At 39.2% G+C, this 20,537-nt stretch overlaps 1 protein-coding gene and 1 pseudogene across 4 annotated transcripts in view; one reads left to right on the top strand and one right to left on the bottom strand.

Annotated features, from left to right (window-relative positions):
* Positions 1-20,537, top strand: part of UBTD2 (ubiquitin domain containing 2) — a 56,996-nt gene that overhangs the window by 33,182 nt on the left and 3,277 nt on the right. For 3 of the 4 annotated variants that reach the window (XM_027084311.1, XM_027084308.1, XM_027084309.1), the window contains one exon: positions 5,861-6,097. In XM_027084311.1, coding sequence (XP_026940112.1) covers positions 5,923-6,097 — 175 coding nt within the window. In that variant the 5' untranslated portion in view covers positions 5,861-5,922. Of the gene's footprint in view, positions 1-3,308; positions 3,360-5,860; positions 6,098-20,537 lie in introns of those variants that run through there. The other variant, XM_027084310.1, reaches the window with a different exon arrangement.
* On the bottom strand, positions 6,971-7,061 carry LOC113608320 (uncharacterized; annotated as a pseudogene).

A 20,537-nucleotide genomic window follows, 5' to 3' on the forward strand; every position in this document is an offset into this window, starting at 1 on the left:
AATTGTTTTGTTCTGTCTGCTTGTGCTGGCTAGTACTTTCAACACAGTGTTAGATAGTAGTGGAAATTGTGGGCATCCTTGACTTGTGTGTGCTTCCCTCCCCCAAACTGCCCGTAAATTGAGAGAAGAAAAGGTCCCTGCATTCCAAAGAATGTAATGCTGGATAAAGCCATTCCCCACCTCCCTACCCCTCAGTAGAATGAACCATCTGAAAGTTTAATGTATTACTTAAAAGGTACAGTGTGCTGGTGTTAGGTGACCATATTCTTAGTCCCAATTTTATGTAATGTTGCCCTTTTTAATAAAGTTGTTTTGTGTGTGTGATTTAATTGTATGTTTTTGTAACATTTCTAATAAGACTCATCCATTAAAAAAGTCTTTGAAACATTATGTTGCAGTTAGGCTCTCCTTTTGCCTGTTTGTATGCTCAGACCATTGGTAAGTAGACTTATACTCTGAGAAACAGGGCCAGGAAGTCGATATGAGGTCATTATGTTGATTTTTTTTCCCCCTCAATAAAGGTAGCTCAAACAACATTAGAAATTATTATATGCCTTTAAAATTATGCTCTAGTTGCTTAATTTTTATAAGCTTTAGGGTAGAAGTACAATCAAAGTTCTCATTTCTATTTAGTATTAAATTGTAGCATAAAAAAATGATGTATCTAAGTTACTTAAGTAAGTATGCATACATGTGATCTTTAGTGCCTAATGTGGTATAGATGCTGAGTACTTTGTAAGTTGAAGCTTACAGGCCAGAAAACTGCATTACCTCTTTCCTTATATGATTCTTCTTCGGTGAGTATATCTCCAAAGAAATGAATTAGGTGGTAAATTGGATGGAGTTGGGGAGCTGGTGCTGCTTGGTTAGCTTTTCCTTTGTCGTACCAGAGACATTCTATTGGTCATAATGAAGCCCGTGAAAGATGGATGAGTGATACTAGAAAAACAGCTCAACACATGCTTTATTTTGAGTGAACCTTCATAATTGATTTGGTTTGTAAAAGAAAACATACTTCTCAGCTCTGGTAAGACATGGAGTGCTATAATGCAAAAGAGAGCTCTGGCCTTTGAATCTAGTCATCTGGGTTCTAGTCTTGGCTCTTTTTGACCTTGAGCAAGTCATTTATCCTCGTTAGGTCTTCTGTCAAATAGTAAGGTTGCTCAAACCATCTAAGGTCTCTTCCACCTCTAAATTCTCAGACAGTAGAGCAGATATGGGTTTGGTATTGACTGTTGGCATGTTGATGCTCGTATTTTAGGCATTTTAAGCCCCATATCCCTATTTTTATTTTGGCAGTTAGTTGCCTTAGGGAATATATGTATGCGTATGTGTATATATAGTGTATTCTAAATTTACGTGAGAATAAAATATTTTACAACTATCCTTTTAAGCTAGCACAATCTGTTACAGAAGGGTTCTGTAAGATCTATTCTTAACTCTTGAAGTGACAGAAAAATTTCCCTTTCATTTTCACGATTTTAAGACTCTATAATCAATCTAAAATAGGTGCATTATCCGAGTTCTATTCCGTGTTGCTTTAAAGTCTTCAGAATTCTTCTGAACAACATTTTTCCCTTTGATTGTGATCTTTTTAAATATTCAGGTTTTTTTTTACCTGAATGTTGTGTAAGGAAAACTCTTTGAGTTTTCAGTCTGTTAAAGCTATTATTTCTTGAGCCATATTGTGGTATCTACAGTACCTGTGCATTAATGGCCTCTCCTTACTTCATTTGAAGAGTCCCGATATTAAATCAGTTTTCAAAAGAGGAACCAAAGGCAGGAAAACAATTACAAACATACTTCACTTCAGAGATCATTGTTTTTTACCAATAAAATGTCAAAATGAGTTGCAAAAAGCATTCAGTTGTGGAGTAAAAATATTTAAGATTGTGTTTCTTATCGATATTTAGCTCTGAGAAGCAAATCTTTCTTGGGGTTTTTACATGTTAGATCTATTTATTTGTCACATCTTTGGGAAGAAATGTTGAAAGGTTACAAGGAAAGAGAAGATAAGGCGTAGATGAATGTTATCAAGAGGCTTCTGAGAAGGGTGAGTTTTTGGCAAAGTTTTGAAAGTAAATGTGTATTGATAGGGAAAAAAGGGTGTTTTCTGAAATAACTTAGGTTTTTTTTAAAAAAAATTAATTTCTTTATTAATCTTTTGTTTCTTTTTTTTTTTTTTCGGTAAGGAAAAATTAAGGAAGGTACTTTGTTTTATGGTCTCAGAATGTCAGGTTCTGTTCAGAAATCATGAAAAGAAAAAAGACTTAGTCTGTATATTTTTGCAAAAATGTTTGATAATTTAAAAATTCATATATACTTCCAAAGTTATTTTTATTTAACAAGCACTTACTGTAGTTTTATTATATATCTATCATTATTGTAAGTGCTATACAGTGTTAATTTATTAAATCCTCATAACAACCCTAAATGTTTTCATGAAGATAAATATTTCAGGATGATAGTTTAAATGCTTTTGCTAAATTTTCATGTTTTTCCCCAGTTTATTTAACAAAAGTAATAACTTAGACGATAAACCACATTTAGTTTAACACGAAACTTTTCTTTTTTTTTTTTTTGCGGCACGCGGGCCTCTCATTGTTGTGGCCTCTCCCGTTGCGGAGCACAGGCTCCGGACGCACGGGCTCAGCAGCCATGGCTCACGGTCCTAGCCGCTCCGCGGCATGTGGGATCTTCCCGGACCGGGGCACGAACCTGCGTCCCCTGCATTGGCAGGCGGACTCTCAACCACTGCGCCACCAGGGAAGCCCTAACATGAAGCTTTTAACCTCATATTTTGTAGTGAAAATTCTGTACTGCTTAGTGGTTTCATTAAAATATTTTATGTTGCAAAGATTTAAGTCTTTTTTTTTAATATTTATTTATTTGGTTGTGCTGGGTTTTAGCTGTGGCACGTGGGCTCCTTAGTTGCGGCATGCATGTGGGATCTAGTTCCCTGACCAGGGCTCGAACCTGGGCTCCCTGCATTGGGAGCACAGAGTCCTAACCAATGTGCCACCAGGGAAGTCCCAAGACTTAAGTATTTTTATAGTGAACATTTGATAGGCAGATATTCTCCATTACAGATGTTTGTGATATAGGGAAAGCAGAGACCTAGGCGGAAGTAAAAGTAAGCTTTACTTACATGTCACAAGCATTCATTTTGTCTTATTTACTTTTACACAAAGTAATTACGTTGGAACTGTTGACAGCATACAGATTTGAAAATGCATTTAGAGTAATAATTATCCCTAAGCAGCATAATGTATCATTTATACTTTTTAAAAAAAAAATTATTTATTTAGTTTTGGCTGCGTTGGATCTTCGTTGCTGCACGCGGGCTTTCTCTAGTTGCGGTGAGTGGGGGCTGCTCTTCGTTGTGGTGCACGGGCTTCTCATTGCGGTGGCTTTTCTTGTTGCTGAGCATGGGCTCTAGGTGCACGGGTTTCAGTAGTTGTGGCACGTGGGCTCAGTAGTTGTGACTCGCGGGCTCTAGAGCACCGGCTCAGCAGTTGTGGCGCACGGGCTTAGTTGTTCTGCGGCACTTGGAATCTTCCCGGACCAGGGCTGGGACCTGTGTCCCCTGCATTGGCAGGCGGATTCTTAAGCACTGTGCCACCAGGGAAGTCCCATTTATACTTTTTATTTGACTTTATTCTTATGCCTTCTACAGGTGAGGGGAGATAAAATAAAGCTGTCATATTTGTAAGGAAGGTGCTTTTACTTTTTCCAAAGTATCTTCTACCTTTACTGTGAGCTAGTTTTTCTGTTGGGTTCTTCTCTTTGAGGACCTTTCAGTTTCCTTTGCTTAAGTACCGAGATCGTGGAGGTTTTGTTGTTGTCTTTGCCTTTGCGTTGCAATTCTCCCACAATTACAGTTATATCAACTTTCTCTCTGGTACACTTAATACATATGACAGACAATTAGACAATAGACAATTGTCTAATAGACATTAGACAATTCTCTGGAACTCTTCAAGTAGACATGAAATTTTATTCAAATAGGTATTTATTTGAGTATTGAATTAGCTACCTATTCAAATAGGTATCTACTTGTGATGTCTCATCTTCCACTCCCTGCTCAGTAAACTAATAGTAATGTTGTCTCTAAACTGTTTCTGACTCATCTAAAGGTTAATATAGCAGAAAATAAAATTTACCTTTAATTTTACCTTGTTGGTGGAATCAGTAGGGGGTGGAATGTGATTATCTGACATATTCTGAACACCTTTGGGTGTTCTGAAGGTGAGGGGATGAGACCTGATGTGCTGCCTTGAAATAAGGTGGCCAGATTGGGTGAAGAGAGCATGGTTTACTCCAAGTGTCAGACCAGATACACTTTGCAGCATGAATTGGTCCCGTCATCTTGAAATATAGCCTGGTATAGGATGTAGAGATTGCCTAGGGGCTAGAGTTATTTTGTTTTATTTCTGTTATGAATAACTCAAATTTCATCTGACCCTGGGCCAGTGAGGGAATGGTTGATATCAGGGATTCTTTAGAACCATTTTGAGAGTAATTTCTTTTAAATTAGTATTCTTCCTGCAATTAAATATAGAACATTGAATTTTGATATACACCCTCTCCCTCCTACCCACTCTGTCATTTATTTCACACCCACTCTTACCCAACACTCCATGGAGCTTCAGTTTTCTTTTTACCTGTTCTTCTGTTTAACAATTTCTTATCTGTGGCTCTGTGTAAGATAAGAATGTCTCTGTGTGTCAGTATGAGATCTGTGGTCATATGCCAGGTAAGTATCTGGGTGCAAAGAAGCTGCATCAGACTCGTTATAGCACTCCTACTACATTCTCTAAGGAGCCACGCTGCCACTTAGAGCAAAAAAGGAGTGGACTCTTACCCTCTTTTTTCTTCTCCTCTTGGATTAAAACTAGAGTAGGGTGTTGTAGTTCTTCTCCTCGTGGTTGGGCACTTCTCCTTTGGCCCAGTATCAAGGATCGCCTGTTCCAATCCTGATCCCTCTAAAGAGTAAAGCACTATCTCTCTCCCTCATCCCTTTCTAAATTAGCTTCTATATTTGAGTTTCAGGGAAAGATACTTACAGTTCCTTAGACTCATGTCCAGAACAGGGTGCTAGAGGAAGCTTTTCTATGATCAGGTTTCCTTGTGGATCTGGTGGTTTGGCTGTTCTTCCTTTGGATACCACAGAGTAGTCTTTTCCCTCTTTGAGATTTCTCAGTTCCTACTTTCCGGCTTCATATGTTCAAGGGTCCTGAGATTCAAGGACCCTTGGACATATGCCATTTGGTTTCTCCTAGTATCTCACCTCTTTTTTATGCTATCCTTTGACTCTTATTAAATTCTGCCACTGCTGTCTGATGGAACACTTACTACGATTTTTCTAGATAATTTAAAAAATTCTCAGGCTTCCCTGGTGGCTCAGTGGTTGAGAGTCCGCCTGCCGATGCAGGGGACGCGGGTTCGTGCCCCGGTCTGGGAAGATCCCACATGCCGCGGAGCAGCTGGGCCTGTGAGCCATGGCCGCTGAGCCTGCGCGCCCGGAGCCTGTGCTCCGCAACGGGAGAGGCCACAACAGTGAGAGACCCGTGTACCGCAAAAAACAAACAAAAATTCTCCTTTGGAGAAGGCAGACTGAATGGAAAAGAGCTACTAACTTGTCACTGGAAGATTTGAGTAGAGCCACCTAATATCTCCATTTGCTCTTGTAGATCTAAAATAAAATAGGTTAGGGGAATTCAGAATGCAAGAGTTAGCTAGTGGGCCAACTTTCCAGCTATAATTTTGATGAAAGAACCAAAGAAGAATGGCCAGATAGCTATTAAAACATCTTTTATAAATTTTGGTTTTGATGTCAGCCTTTTATTTTTCTTCTCAGTCGCTTTAGGTCGTAACCAGCCTTTGAAAAAGGAGAAACCCAAATGGAAAAGTGATTATCCCATGACAGATGGACAACTACGCAGCAAGAGAGATGAATTTTGGGATACTGCACCAGCTTTTGAAGGCCGTAAAGAGATTTGGGATGCCTTGAAGGCTGCAGCACATGCTTTTGAAAACAATGATCATGAACTGGCACAGGCAATCATTGATGGTGCGAACATAACGTTACCACATGGTAGGTTTGGTTGTTGTCAAGGACAAAGTGGAACATCATCAGCTCCTTTCTAATGGCAAGAAACCAAATGGGAAGTGTTCATTTTCCTGCTATGCATTATTCTAATTTTTTTTTTTTTTTTAATGTAGCAAAGAGGAACATTCCTCTTTGCTTCTTGTATATCTTTTAGCTGGAGATAGGTTTACTCTGTGTGTGTGTGTGTGTGTGTGTGTGTGTGTGTGTATTTTTTAATATCAAGAAAGAGAACACTTGATAAACCTGTATTTTCTAACTTCTGTCTAATCTAGTTCTCCATCAAGGCCTCCCCCCGCCCCAATCTTCTAGAGCTTCTAGTTCACTGGTTTCCTGCTAGCACTAGAGAGGTAGTCTCAAGTTTAGATCTCAGAAGCCATGGAGACTCAGTGGACACACCTTTAGTCATTATCCTTTCTCATTAAGTCTGTTTTTAACATAATGAGCAAACCTAAACTTAGAAATGAGTCTCACATATTCTTAAGGACAGTTTTCTATGACTGTATCCCTGAGCTTTATTAGAAACCTCTCTCCTTTGCTTAGGAATGTGACTCTAACGACCACCACAAGCTTTGAATGTTTCCAGGGACACATGTATGCTGGATGCATGCATATCCTCATGTTTAGTCTCCTTGATTAGAAACAAAAAAGTTTCATGCTATACTAAGATTTAGATGTTAATTTTACAGTATATTATATTCTTGTTCTGTTGATTACTATATTTATAAATTGACTTTTCAGTTTTTCAAGTTAATATTTTTCTAAGTTGTCTCTTTAGGTCCGATATAATCCTATATTTCGTTGAATAGTTTTCTATTTATTATTATACTCTCATTGTTTTGTTTGCAGTATCTTCCTTTTTTTTCTTTTCTTCTTTCCTTTCTTTTTCCCCCCCATGGGAATTTTTAGTAAAAGGTGAAAGATTCATACGATCTGAAGAGAAACACAAGTATCGTTCAGTATCTTACTTTGTCTACATTTTCAGAGGAACAGTGCTTTTCACTGTTTAATCATCGGCTTTGACTCTTTGTCAAATAAAAGGTATTTAACTTAGTATCCTTTCCAGTGTTCCAAATCTCCATTAATTTTCCGAATTAATTGTGCTTCCAAGAAACTTTTAAAAATATATATTCCATAGCTGTTCTGTTCTTTAGTAGTAAAACCTTATTAGGATGGGCTTGGGTTAATAACATTGAGCACCCTATATATATAGATCACTATATATAGATCACTTTTTCTATGCAGGTGTAAAAATAATCCGTCCTACATTTGAAAAATTTATAATAGAATGCAGTATGACTCTTTAGTCCCTATTTTCATGGATAGTCTCTGAATTCTTTACTTCTTACATGACTGGAGTGGACATCACCTTGTTCCATTACCTTTCTTAGTTCTATAATTTGTCTTCAAATACTACCTTTATATAATATAAAGGGAAGGGCCTTCCTTTACAGTTAGTTTTGTCATCCATCTCTTTTTACTGCTTACATCCTATATTTTAAAAGCAGAATATATTGGTATCTGTACAGGCCCGCGAGTGGGGTGGGGGTGGTGTTTATCTGTGATTTAGGAGCCCAAGGCCCAGAACCTTGGAACTTTGACTTCCTTACTTTGTACCTGTCATAGTTACCTATGGGAAAATCTAATTTTGTTCTGTTAATTATGGCCTTGTTTACAAGTTCATGGAGGCATAACAGCTCTGTTACATTTAAGGTAGGGACCTATGCATATCCTATTAGAAACGGGCTCAGATCTCTAAAAACTCAAGTCCCTCATTTCTGTTTATCTGTGTGAACCGCAAAGTAATGATCCTGGCAGCCCCACCAACCAACAGACTGGGGAGAATTATTCTTGGAAATTTGAGAATATTGGATGAGCCTCAACTCGTCCCCTCTATGTTTAAGGAATATTTTCTGCTTTAGCGTGAAAGAATCAAATTGACTTTCCTCAAGCTTTCCTCTTTGAAAGCTCTGTAATAACTTTATGTGTATTAATATTATTGTCATTGGTACCCTTGATTGATTTCCCTTGTTCATATCTGAAACTTATCAATAATGTTTCTTGGGTGGACTTTTGAATTATATTTCGTTAGGTACTCTAACTCACCATTAGTTTATAACTTAGCTATTTAGTTACATGTTTTTACCTACACCTCACTGGTATTGGTGAAATCCCTTCCATCTTTTAGGTGTAATTACGTAATTGAAATTTTACTTTGGATACATTTTGTTGTATTAAACCCTAACCATTCCAAAGTACTTCATATTTTGAGTTTAAAATATTGCATAGGCTTTAGCTCTTGTTTAGTTCAGGCTTTGGTATCAGACCTAGCCTTACTTCCTGCCTCTACTGTATTACTTATAGCTATGTGCCTTTGGGCAAATTGCTTCTTTTCTGTAAACTTCATTTCTCTCATCTGTAAAATATGGATTGTAAGTACCTACATTGTAGGGTGGTCGTATTGATTAAATGTGATTATAAAACATGTAAATTGCTTACCATAGTCCAAAAAACACTTCATAAATAGTAGTGCTGATGATTGTATCTTTTTTTTTTTGAATTTTATTTATTTTTTTATACAGCAGGTTCTCATTAGTTATCCATTTCATACATATTAGTGTATACATGTCAATCTCAATCTCCCAGTTAATCCCACCACCACCACGACCGCCCACCCACCACTTTCCCCCGTTGGTGTCCATACGTCTGTTCTCTACATCTGTGTCTTAATTTCTGCCCTGCAAACCGGTTCATCTGTACCATTTTTCTAGGTTCCACATATATGCGTTAATATACGATATTTGTTTTTCTCTTTCTGACTTAACTTCACTCTGTATGACAGTCTCTAGATCCATCCACGTCTCTACAAATGACCCAATTTCGTTCCTTTTAATGGCTGAGTAATATTCCATTGTATACATGTACCATATCTTCTTTATCCATTCGTCTGTCGATGGGCATTTAGGTTGCTTCCATGTCCTGGCTATTGTAAATAGTGCTGCAATGAACATTGGGGTGCATGTGTCTTTTTGAATTATGGTTTTCTCTAGGTATGTGCCCAGTAGTGGGATTCCTGGGTCATATGGTAATTCTATTTTTAGTTTTTTAAGGACCCTCCATACTGTTCTCCATAGTGGCTGTATCAATTTACCTTCCTACCAACAGTGCAAGAGGGTTCCCTTTTCTCCACACCCTCTCCAGCATTTGTTGTTTGTAGATTTTCTGATGATGCCCATTCTGACCAGTGTGAGGGTCCTTTCTTTCTCTCTTCTCCTTCTGGGACCCATATAATGCGAATGTTGTTATGTTTAATGTTGTCCCAGAGGTCTCTTAGGCTGTCTTCATTTCTTTTCATTCTTTTTTCTTTATTCTGTTCTGCAGCAGTGAATTCCACCATTCTGTCTTCCAGGTCACTTATCCGTTTTTCTGCCTCAGTTATTCTGCTATTGATTCCTTCTAGTATATTTTTCATTTCAGTTATTGTATTGTACATCTCTGTTTGTTCTTTAATTCTTCTAGGTCTTTGTTAAACATTTCTTACATATTCTCGATCTTTGCCTCCATTCTTTTTCCGAGGTCCTGGATCATCTTCACTGTCATTATTCTGAATTCTTTTTCTGGAAGGTTGCCTATCTCCACTTCATTTAGTTGTTTTTCTGGGGTTTTATCTTGTTCCTTCATCTGGTACATAGCCCTTTGTCTTTTCATCTCGTCTGTCTTTCTGTGAATGTGGTTTTAGTTCCACAGGGTGCAGGATTGTAGTTCTTCTTGCCTCTGCTGTCTGTCCTCTCAAGGATTGTATTTCTTGAACTCTGACATTAACAAGTAAATTCCTTGCACCTAAATTACAGATTTCAGTCATTTTCTGGATGTACTGTCTACTGGTAACATCTTTCTTTGGCTTTTAGGATACCCTTCTTTTGGGCATATGCCTAATGGAATTTTGAGGTTATGTTGATTCAATAGCAACAATAGTGGCAGATTTATTTATTTAAAATTTTTATTTTATTTATTTATTTTTGGCTGTGTTTGGTCTTTGTTGCCGTGTGCGGGCTTTCTCTAGTTGTGGTGAGCGGGCTTCTCATTGCGGTGGCTTCTCTTGTTGCAGAGCATGGGCTCTAGGCACCCAGGCTTCAGCAGTTGTGGCTTGTGGGCTCTACAGCGCAAGTTCAGTAGTTGTGGCGCATGGGCTTAGCTGCTCCGTGGCATGTGGGATCTTCCCAGACCAGGGCTCGAACCCGTGTCCCCTGCCTTGGCAGGCAGATCCTTAACCACTGTGCCACCAGGGAAGCCCAGTAGTAGATTTATTAATTAGACACCTAGCAGTGAGGACATTGTTAGTTTAGCATCATCTCACACCTGATCCATGCCCATCCCCTTCATCTCCGTCTGTCAGTATTACCCATAAGATTACTGAACTAATCATAGATTGACAGCCTGAAGAGATCCTAGGATATACACTCCTTTCTAAGTTTTCTTCCAAAAATCTCCTTTTTTGTTTTCATCTCATCCTCTCTTCCCATAATCTTTTTGTTATCTCAACCTTATTCATATTATCTTCCCAGTATAAATATTATATATATTTAACTTTATATATAAAGTTCTTTAAAGCTTGAAAACCATATGAAAATGTCTTTGTAAATGTTGTTTGTATCTGTGTTGTCTGTTATTTTAGATTGTATGCTCAAAGTAAGCAAGGATTATGCCCTTTTTGATTTAAATTGTATTTAGTGTCAGTGTTTTATGCATAAAAATTATGTATTTGTCAATGGCCTTTTTTCTTGTGATGATAGTTACCTTTTCTGTTGTTTCAAGGAAACAACCCTTTCCCCCATATTTTCGCTTTCTTTTCTTTCTCTTATAGTGGTTCCCTTGATAATTAATGTGTTTTATCTTAATTCCAGTCAGCAGGTCATATTTATTATATTCCTGCCTGTCCAAGCACAAAATAATTCTGTGCTCTTTAATTATCTTCCTCTATTAATATCTGTGAGAAGTCTTTAGTTTGTTATTCTCAAATGGCAGTAGGGATTTTTAAGAGGGAAGTTGGTGTCATAACTACCTGGGGATTTTACATATGAATGTATATTTTCACTTTGGAAATTATGACTCAGGTAGAGGATAATATGGACATGTGTAATAGTGTACTATTGTGGAAAAAACTCCCTCCGTGATTCTAGTGTCTGCTGCTGCTTTTCCACAGCCTCCCCATCCTAGAAGAGCTTTAGTTTTCATTATTTACACAGCATTTTTTACTCATGGTCTTAAATTTCTTAAAGAGCTTATTTCCTTTTTCTAATTGAGTGCTATTTTGTCACTACCTAAAATTCCTAAAAACATTCCTAAATACAGTGTTTTGCCTGTGAAACCAGCTTATAGATTAAATGGCATGCCCAGATTAGCATAAACATGGTGAAAAGAAGGTGGTTTTTATTTTCGTATTTCACAGAGTCTGGTTCATAGTGGCTATTCAGATATTTTCGGTGAGAGCTCGTTCAGAAACAGTATCTGTTTATCTGGTAAAGAGGAGGATTTAATGCTTTTTTAAAATTATTATTCAGAAGATTTAAAAAGATTTTTAAAATTGCCTACTCCTTTCCCTACCTTCCAATTTTCTAGAAAGGTTGTTGTTTATTTCTTTAGCATCTACAATTAATGTGTTTTCCATCTCCTTGCAATTCACGTGTAAAAGCTCCCTTCTTAATCTTCCCTGTATAGTAGGAGTAGCTGCTCACTATTACCCATTCAGTTGGACTTTTTTTTTTTTTTTTTTTTTTTGTGGTACGCGGGCCTCTCACTGTTGTGGCCTCTCCCGTTGTGGAGCACAGGCTCCGGATGCGCAGGCTCAGCGGCCACAGCTCACGGGCCCAGCCACTCCGCGGCATGTGGGATCTTCCCGGACCGGGGCACGAACCCACGTCCCCTGCATCGGCAGGCGGACTCTCAACCACTGCGCCACCAGGGAAGCCTTCAGTTGGACTTTTGAAGGCCATTTTCTTTTGTCCTTTCTCATTCTTCAGGATATGCGAGGTAGAAAATAGTAATTCTTGAAAAACCTTTATTTTTTAGTCACCTTCAAAATACAGGTGGGAAAGGAGTTGCCCAGAATTTTTTTTTCTTTTTCCTGGTCTTTCTTATCTCAGAATATATCAAATGTGAATAAATTAAATTATGTATAATGCAGTTTAAGTTGTTTAAAACTAAGGCACTTATAAATAGCTTAAATAGAGCATTTCTGTGTATAGGAAGCCAACATGATGAAAGAACTCCTGGTCTGAGAATCAGAAATAATAAAATACTATCAGTTCATGTTTTGAATTGATGTTATTTAATTCTCATGCCTGTGATAATCACCTACAACAGTCCCCATTTTAAACAGATGAGAAAACTGAAGCACAGGGAAGTTACATTATTTTTCCGAGGTAGAAGTCATGAAATTGGGTTTTGAACTCAAGTCCTAGATCTAACGGTAACTAAAGCAACTAAGTTACAGGGTCAAGACATTTCATCTGTGTTTTCTGTAAAGTTACTACATGAGTAATTTTCAACGTTAATTCCATGTGTACCATTTTAGGTCTCTCCCACACTATATAGAATACTTTGTTTTTTTATAAATTTATTTATTTTATTTGTTTATCTTTGGCTACATTGGGTCTTCGCTGCTACTTGCAGGCTATCTCTAGTTGCAGTGAGCCGGTGCTACTCTTCGTTGCGGTGTGTGTGCTTCTCATTGCGGTGGCTTCTCTTGTTGCGGAGCACGGGCTCTAGGCGCACAGGCTTCAGCAGTTGTGGCTTGCAGGCTCTAGAGCGCAGGCTCAGTAGTTGTGGTGCATGCGCTTAGTTGCTCCATGGCATGTGGGATCTTCCCGGACCAGGGCTCGAACCCGTGTCCCCTGCATTGGCAGGCGGATTCTTAACCACTGCGCCACCAGGGAAGTCCCTAGAATACTTTAAAATGATATACTTCTATTAATACTAAAGAGAAACAAGTGAATTCTCTCAGACATGATAGGAAATGACATGAATTCTCTCAGACATGATAGGACAGATAGGAAATGCATATGTGTAGGCCTTGTTTCTCTTTCCTTTAAGTGTGTTAGACGCCCATTCAGAAGCAAGCCATGGGGCTTCTCTGGTGGTGCAGTGGTTAAGAATCTGCCTGCCAATGCAGGGGACACGGCTTCGAGTCCTGGTCTGGGAAGATCCCACATGCTGTGGAGCAGCTAAGTCCGTGCGCCACAACTACTGAGACTACGCTCTAGAGCCTGCGAGCCACAACTCCTGAAGCCCGGGCGCTTAGAGCCTGTGCTCTGCAACAAGAGAAGCCACCGCAAGAAGCCCGTACACCGAGATGAAGAGTAGCCCCCGCTCACCACAACTAGAGAAAGCCCGCACACAGCAACGAAGACCCAACGCAGCCAAAAATAAATAAATAAAATTAATTAATTAAAAAAAAAAAAAGCAAGCCATGAATTCTGATTCCTTTAAAGGTCCCTATAAGAATTTGTCATTTAATAAACTTAATTCATGAACATAAAGCTTAAGAACGAAAGCATGAAAATTGTACATACGTGAGAGACAGAGGATTTTTACCAGACTTGTGTTTAGAAATGAAATGGGGCCTTAATAAAGGATCTGATGACTGACTAATCATAAATTAAATGTTATATCCTTTTCCTCTCTCTATCCTCAACGAAACAAAAATGATTTGGAGTTACACAGTGTAGCTTTATCCACTCCTCGGCTGCTGTCACCCTTTTTCTTCAGGTAGAGCAGCAAAGGGCCTAAAATAGCTGAGGTGGGAGTTTGTCCCTGAGTCAGGAGGCTTGTCTCTGAAGAAGACCTCCTTTCTTTGCCATTCTGGTGGTGGGGGTGGACAGAAAGCAGGGTTTCTGATGTGGTCCCAGGAAGTGTACTGCACCGACTCCCACTTCTGTAAAGCCAGGTCAGCTAAATAAACCAGTGCCTGAGTGCTGCTGGTCTGGTCCTCTGTTCCTTTTAAAGAGTTGGAATTAAAGATCAGTGTCCCGTTAGAAATGTGGCCAAATGTTACACAAGCTCTTAATCATGGTCTAACCATCGTAAGACTTTGGTAATACATCCAAACTAAGCCACTTTTCACCTGTGCTTGCTAGAAGAGATGATAGACTTGGTACTTCTGAATCCCAGTCTTAATAGCTAATTTGGTGGAATGAGACAACTGAACCTGCTTCTCCTAAAGCCTGACTATCAGACATAAGCTTAATATAATTCCCAGCAAAGTGTTTGCATGAGAGAGCCTGTAATTTGTTAGTCCTGAAAGACGGCTCATAACACCTGGATGAAGGGTAATTTCGATGGCCCTTTTGACATTATTGTGAGGTTTGTAAAGGACCCCATGAAGCATAAAGCAGTGGGCTCAAACGTTATGAAACTTTGATCCTTTGTGATATTGCTATTGGTGAGCTCTCCTCCGTAAGTCTGGTTCTGAGATTTAAAACTTGTATGAGAAGGGAACTGGCATTATATGTACTAGTCAATTTGCATGTGTTTTATTATTTAATCCTTACACCTACTTTGTGAGGTAGATAGTATAGTCCTTGAGGAAACAGACTGAATATGTCCAAGATTAGGATTCAAATTAAAATTTGGGTGTGATGGCTCCAAAGCCACTGTTCCTTCTATCACATTTACTGCTTCTCCAGTCTTCTATTCCTCTGTCAGGCTCAACAGTGGGCTGCCTGAATCATAGGTCTAACCCACTCTTTCTTTCCTTCCCATTCTTTCTGTTATTTCAGTGTTCTTTTCCTTTTTAGCTGTGTCCAACTCACTTATGTGTTTAGGTCTTCTGTTGTCTTAGGAAGTCATGTTTTATGAAGAGTTCACACGTTCTGGATCAGTTAGAAAAGTGAAGTCGAGAATAAAGACGTCTTTTCTCATCCTTGGAAGAAACCCCCAATGTGACAAAAACCTTGCAGTTCTAGGATATTGCTTTCCTAATTTCTTAATTAATTTTGGGAGGACCGTTTTCTACATCAGATTGCTAGTATGTTTTAAATATTAAATGTTTTCAACTCTTTTGAGGTATATTGAAGAACACTAAACAGCACATATTTAAAGTGTATAGTTTGGTTAGCTTTGACATGTAAACACCCATGAAACCATCACTACAATCAAGGTAACATTTTAATATCCTCAAAAGTTTCCTTACATAAAAATTTATTTTTAACTTTTGCAGATTTGTTCATGTAGCTCTGCAAGTCTCACGTGGTAAAAATTTTAAGACTGAGCTGCAGTCTTGCAGGAGTGAACATAGAGGGAAAACCAGTGAGGCCTTTGAATGCTTAAAAAGACGTCTTTCTTTTTAACCTGAAAGCTACTTGAGAAAGAGTAAAGTGTTAGACGTTCTGGCATTTAGTAAAGCTATTTTTATTATTTGGTATATAATTTAGTCTTTATAAGTTTCTTGTGAAATATTTTGAAGCCTAATTAAAAACAGCCATAGAAAAGTGTTGACCAAGGAAAATAGAACATCTGAGCCAGTCATCTAGATAGAAGATAAATAAAAACAACTTCAAAAAATTATGTATGGGGCTTCCCTGGGGGCGCAGTGGTTGAGAGTCCGCCTGCCGATGCAGGGGACATGGGTTCGTGTCCCAGTCCGGGAAGATCCGACATGCCGCGGAGCAGCTAGGCCTGTGAGCCATGGCTGCTGAGCCTGCACGTCCGGAGCCAGTGCTCCGCAATGGGAGAGGCCACAGCAGTGAGAGGCCCGCGTACCACAAAAAAAAAAAAAAAAAAAAAAAAAAATTATGTATGAAATCAGAACAGAAGGTAGTCTTGGCAGTGTTCTTCCTACCCTGGGGAGCTTTCAGGGGTTCCTGACCTGCGGAAGCAGTGGCCTGGCAGTCATTTATCCCGGTGGCCATCTGTGTCTGCTAGGACTTGAGTGAGGCCTCTAATGGGTTTTTGAGGAGAAGGGGAAAAAAAGACAAGTACTTAGGTGAACAATCTAAGCAAGCCTGGCTAGAATGTCTTTAGAACTAGTGAAGAATTATTAGATGAACTGCACTGTCAGTGGCCAGTGGGTGATGATTAAAAGCCTTTTGTAAATTGCATGTGCAAACATAGCTAGGAGTGATTTTTGGAAACGTAAAAAAATCCTTATGTTATCAACTTTTAGAGTGGTTCCTTCCCTTCTGTGTTTAAATACAGTGTTTCTTTAAGCAAAACTCTCTTCTAACCATGCCCTGTTTTTTACACATTGCTCTCAAATATCATAGATGAGACAGTGATAGTAATAGGTCCATTTTGTCACTACATGTGGTGGCTTCGCAGCACTGAAACTTCTTAGTCAACACTTTCTTTTGCCTCATCTTCCAGATGCTTCTTTGACCTGTCACTAACATCACTGGCAAACGTATTGTTGGGCTGCATTTGGAGTGTTGGTTTCTTGCTCCTTGTGATTCACATTTGGTTCTTCATCCCTCTGGTATTTGTCCTCTGCCTTTTTCCAAGCACATTTCTTCCTCTCCTTAACCATATCATTAACCTGGGAGTCTCGTAGAGCTGTCACAAGCCCTATAGCCTTATCCCTGTGTTACACATTGACTTCTTCAGGAATCAGATTATTTTACTGTGTTACTTAACTATCTCTGACCCTGGGCAAGCTACCTCTCTCTTCTTCAATTTTCCCATTTGTAAAATGAGTATGATAGACTTACCTTAGAGGGCTGTTGTGAGGATTAAGTGTTAATGTATGTAAAGTGCTTAGACAGAGCTAGTAAGCCCTCTTAAGTGTTTGCTTTTATGTTTAAACTTACACATTCGAGATTATTACTCTACAAACTGCTTTTACCCTTTTCCCAATATGCTTCTTCAGTTACCTTCAGTAACTCAATTGAAGTATTTCCCTGAACCTGAAGCAGTTAAGAATCCAAGCAGAGGGCTTCCCTGGTGGCGCAGTGGTTGAGAATCTGCCTGCCAGTGCAGGGGACATGGGTTCGATCCCTGGTCCAGGAAGACCCCACATGCCGCAGACAGCTAAGCCCGTGTGTCACAACTACTGACCCAGCGCTCTAGAGCCTGCAAGCCACAACTACTGAGACTGTGTGCCACAACTACTGAAGCCTGCACTCCTAGAGCCTGTGCTCCGCAACAAGAGAAGCCACCGCAATGAGAAGCCTGCGCACCGCAACGAAGAGTAGCCTCCGCTTGCCACAACTAGACAAAGCCCGCGCGCAGCAACGAAGACCCAACGCAGCCAAAAATAAATACATAAATAAATAAATTAAAAACAAAAAAAGAATCCAAGCAGAGAATCTTGTAACCCTAAATTCTCTGTCACTCTTATTTCCTGGTTAGGTGATTCCTTTCCTAACCTATCATTAGGTTTTGCCCCTTACCACCAGTTCTCTCAGATCCATTTCTTTGCATTGTTAGTCAGCCAGTCATTTTAGCAGGGCCCCCTGATTCCAGTCAGTCACTCTCCCTTCATGCAAATAATAAAATAATCTTTAGGCTTTGTCTTCTTCACTAGCATAACCCTAGCACCTGAAACATTGCTTGGCGTATAGTAGGCACTCAATATTTGTTGGATGAATGACTCATGGACCTATATTAGCCACATGTACCTATACTAGCCTCCTCTAGAAATTTCCTGGGGTATTAAGTCTAAACTCCTGAACCCTCCTATCAGGATTTCACTATTGCTCTCTGTTTAGTAATTTCACACCATTGATTGTGTATTCCACCTCAGCAGAGCCACTTGTTATCCCCTACTTATCTTGTACTAATTCTTCTTTTAAAAAAATATTTATTTATTTGGTTGCACTGGGTCTTAGTTGCAGCAAGCGGGTTCCTTAGTTGTGGCTCGAGGGCTCCTCAGTTGTGGCATGCAAACTCTTAGTTGCAGCATGTGGGATCTAGTTCCCTGGCCAGGGATTGAACCGGGCCCCCTGCATTGGGAGCGCGGAGTTTTAACCACTGCACCACCAGGGAAGTCCCTCTTGTACTAATTCTTGTTTCCATATCATTCGTATTTCTTGGGATGCCCTACATTTGTATTCTGTGTCATGCCCAGAACACACTATTTCTACAGAATTTTTCCTTCTTGGCTCTACCAACTCTAGTCACATTTCTATTGTGTGATATCTCAGCTCCTATGTTTGATTTTCAGTGTCAATTTGTATTTAAATCTTTGGTGGGTATGCTGTGTCTGCTCACCTTGATTATAAGCTCCTGGGGGTCAAGGACAGTCTTGGCTCTCTTGTAACCTTCTCTACTTAGTGCCAGTGACACATCCTACACACTTCTAGGTGTTTAGTAACTGTTCATGCGGCAACTCTGGAACGCGAGAATTGTTTTCTAGTGATCTTTATGAAGTCCTAAAGAGATTGTGTGATTAGAGACCCTATTAGCAGAGCAGTTTTTTCTTTAATAAAGAGATATGGGGCCATAGAGTGGTGGAAGATTTAGGAGTATATTATTCAAAAGAGTTTGAGCCTGCAGAGGAGTCATTTTGCTCTGAATAGGTAATTTTGGGGTAATATTCAGCTCTGGGCTATATTGATTATTTTTATTGATACTTTATGATCCCAGATATTTAATTTGGGGATAGGGTAACCCATAAAACTGCAGCCTAAAAATGTAATTAAATGATGTTTGACTTCATGGCCTGAGTTCTTCCCCTATTTAGTTTTTTGTTTAATCTAAAACTAGAGCATATTTATAACTCAGATTACAGTATAGTTTGACTGGTAGGAGTGAGGAAAGGAATAAACCAGGAAACTTCATGTTAAATAAATTGCAAGTTACCTTTCCCCAAAATATTGGAATATGGGAGCTTCTAAGCAATAGAGTCTGGATAGCTGATTTCCAGCCTCGTAGATGGGAGGCTGCCTGAGCTAGAATAAGAAGATATGCCATCTTCAGCTGTACCTCTTCAATGGAGTTTTTATTCTCACCCATTTGAGTCTGAAAACTGAACCCGACTTGCTGGGCTGAAGGGCAGAAGGGGCAAGACTCAGCTTTCTATTGTCATGAAAGAGTGAGTATTCAGCTCTAGGAAGAGCCAGAGTGCCTGTTAAGACTGTACATTTGTTTTAAGCTTGGCATGCACTACTGTTTCAGCACTGCGCTAGAGGCTGCCATGGCACCTCTCGTCCTGGTTTCTAGGGAGGCTAAAAATATAGGCTGTCTTTCGGTCAAGACATTGTTCTGCCTGTAGTTTGACAGCTTTGGTTTGCACTTTTATTTTCTATCTCTTGTGGTGCATGAAGATGAAGCAGCATGTGCAAACCTGGAAATCACGTTAGAGGTCATTTTTATCCTGCCTCATTTTGCTAATTGAGAGAAGTATTACAGGTTAAAGAACATTGCTCAAGGTTGTACACCTAGTTAATAACAAGGCTGGGAATATCATCTTGGTCTCCTGATTCCAAAGGTAATGATTTAGAATGGTGCCTCTCTTAGAGAATGTTTTTCTAGCAGAACAGTTATGTAAATATATATGTTCTTGTTTCTATCAGGCTGACATTACTGATGCCCCAGTATCAATGGGATATATATCTGAAGGTATTTTCCTGAGAGAGATGATGAGTCTGTAGTGAACTCTCCACCTGCTCTTTGCTAGTTTTCCTAATGGTCAGCCCACCTGAAAGGCACTGAGGTTTCTTTGCCTTAGGACAAGGCTATATCAAGTATATAAACAGTGAAGTTTGCACAACTGACTATTTATAAATAATATTTATACTGCAGTGTGATGGTTACTAGTGTAGGGAATTGCTGGTGATCACAACTGGGCTTGAAGCATATCTATTTCTACAGTCATAGCAGTGTTTAGATTAGTGAATAACAGAGGCTGAACATTATTTTTAAATACAGAGGAAAGGGGAGATTCGCGTGTATTAATGCTTGGTGCCTGAGTTCTCACCCCAGCCCATCTTATGTAACTTAGAAAGCAGGCCCAGTTCAACCCTTGGTGGATTGGTGACTGTTCCAGTCTCATTTGGGATGCTTTGGATTTTCAGCCTATTGATGGAGATCAGTTTATTAAGTCATTTGTTCATTGGTAACCGTTTCTCAGTGTCCACGGCCCATATTCATTAGCCTGTGTATGAGTGTTCTGAATATGGTAGATATTTTTGGTTTTTATCCAAATTGATAATCAGCTGACATTAATGTTCCAGTTTGAGCAAAAGACACATTATGAATAACCTTAAAATAAAACATTCATTAAGTATGCTTTCAAGTTCCCCAAGGGAAGCTCTGGTAATTACAATGGTTTATACTTTATAAAGAAATTAACCATGAATACCTTCTTTTAAACCATAAACACTTTTTTCCCCCTCCCCTGAGCTAGCCAGTTATAAACTTCATGCCTCTTTTGTTCTTCCTTTTTAACTCAAAGCTTCTCTGTAACAGATTGACTAATTTGGGTTAAATAAAA

The sequence above is a fragment of the Aethalodelphis obliquidens genome, unplaced genomic scaffold (assembly GCF_003676395.1).
Source record: "Aethalodelphis obliquidens isolate GAN/ISIS:26980383/991018 unplaced genomic scaffold, ASM367639v1 scaffold52, whole genome shotgun sequence".
Lineage (NCBI taxonomy): Eukaryota > Metazoa > Chordata > Mammalia > Artiodactyla > Delphinidae > Aethalodelphis > Aethalodelphis obliquidens.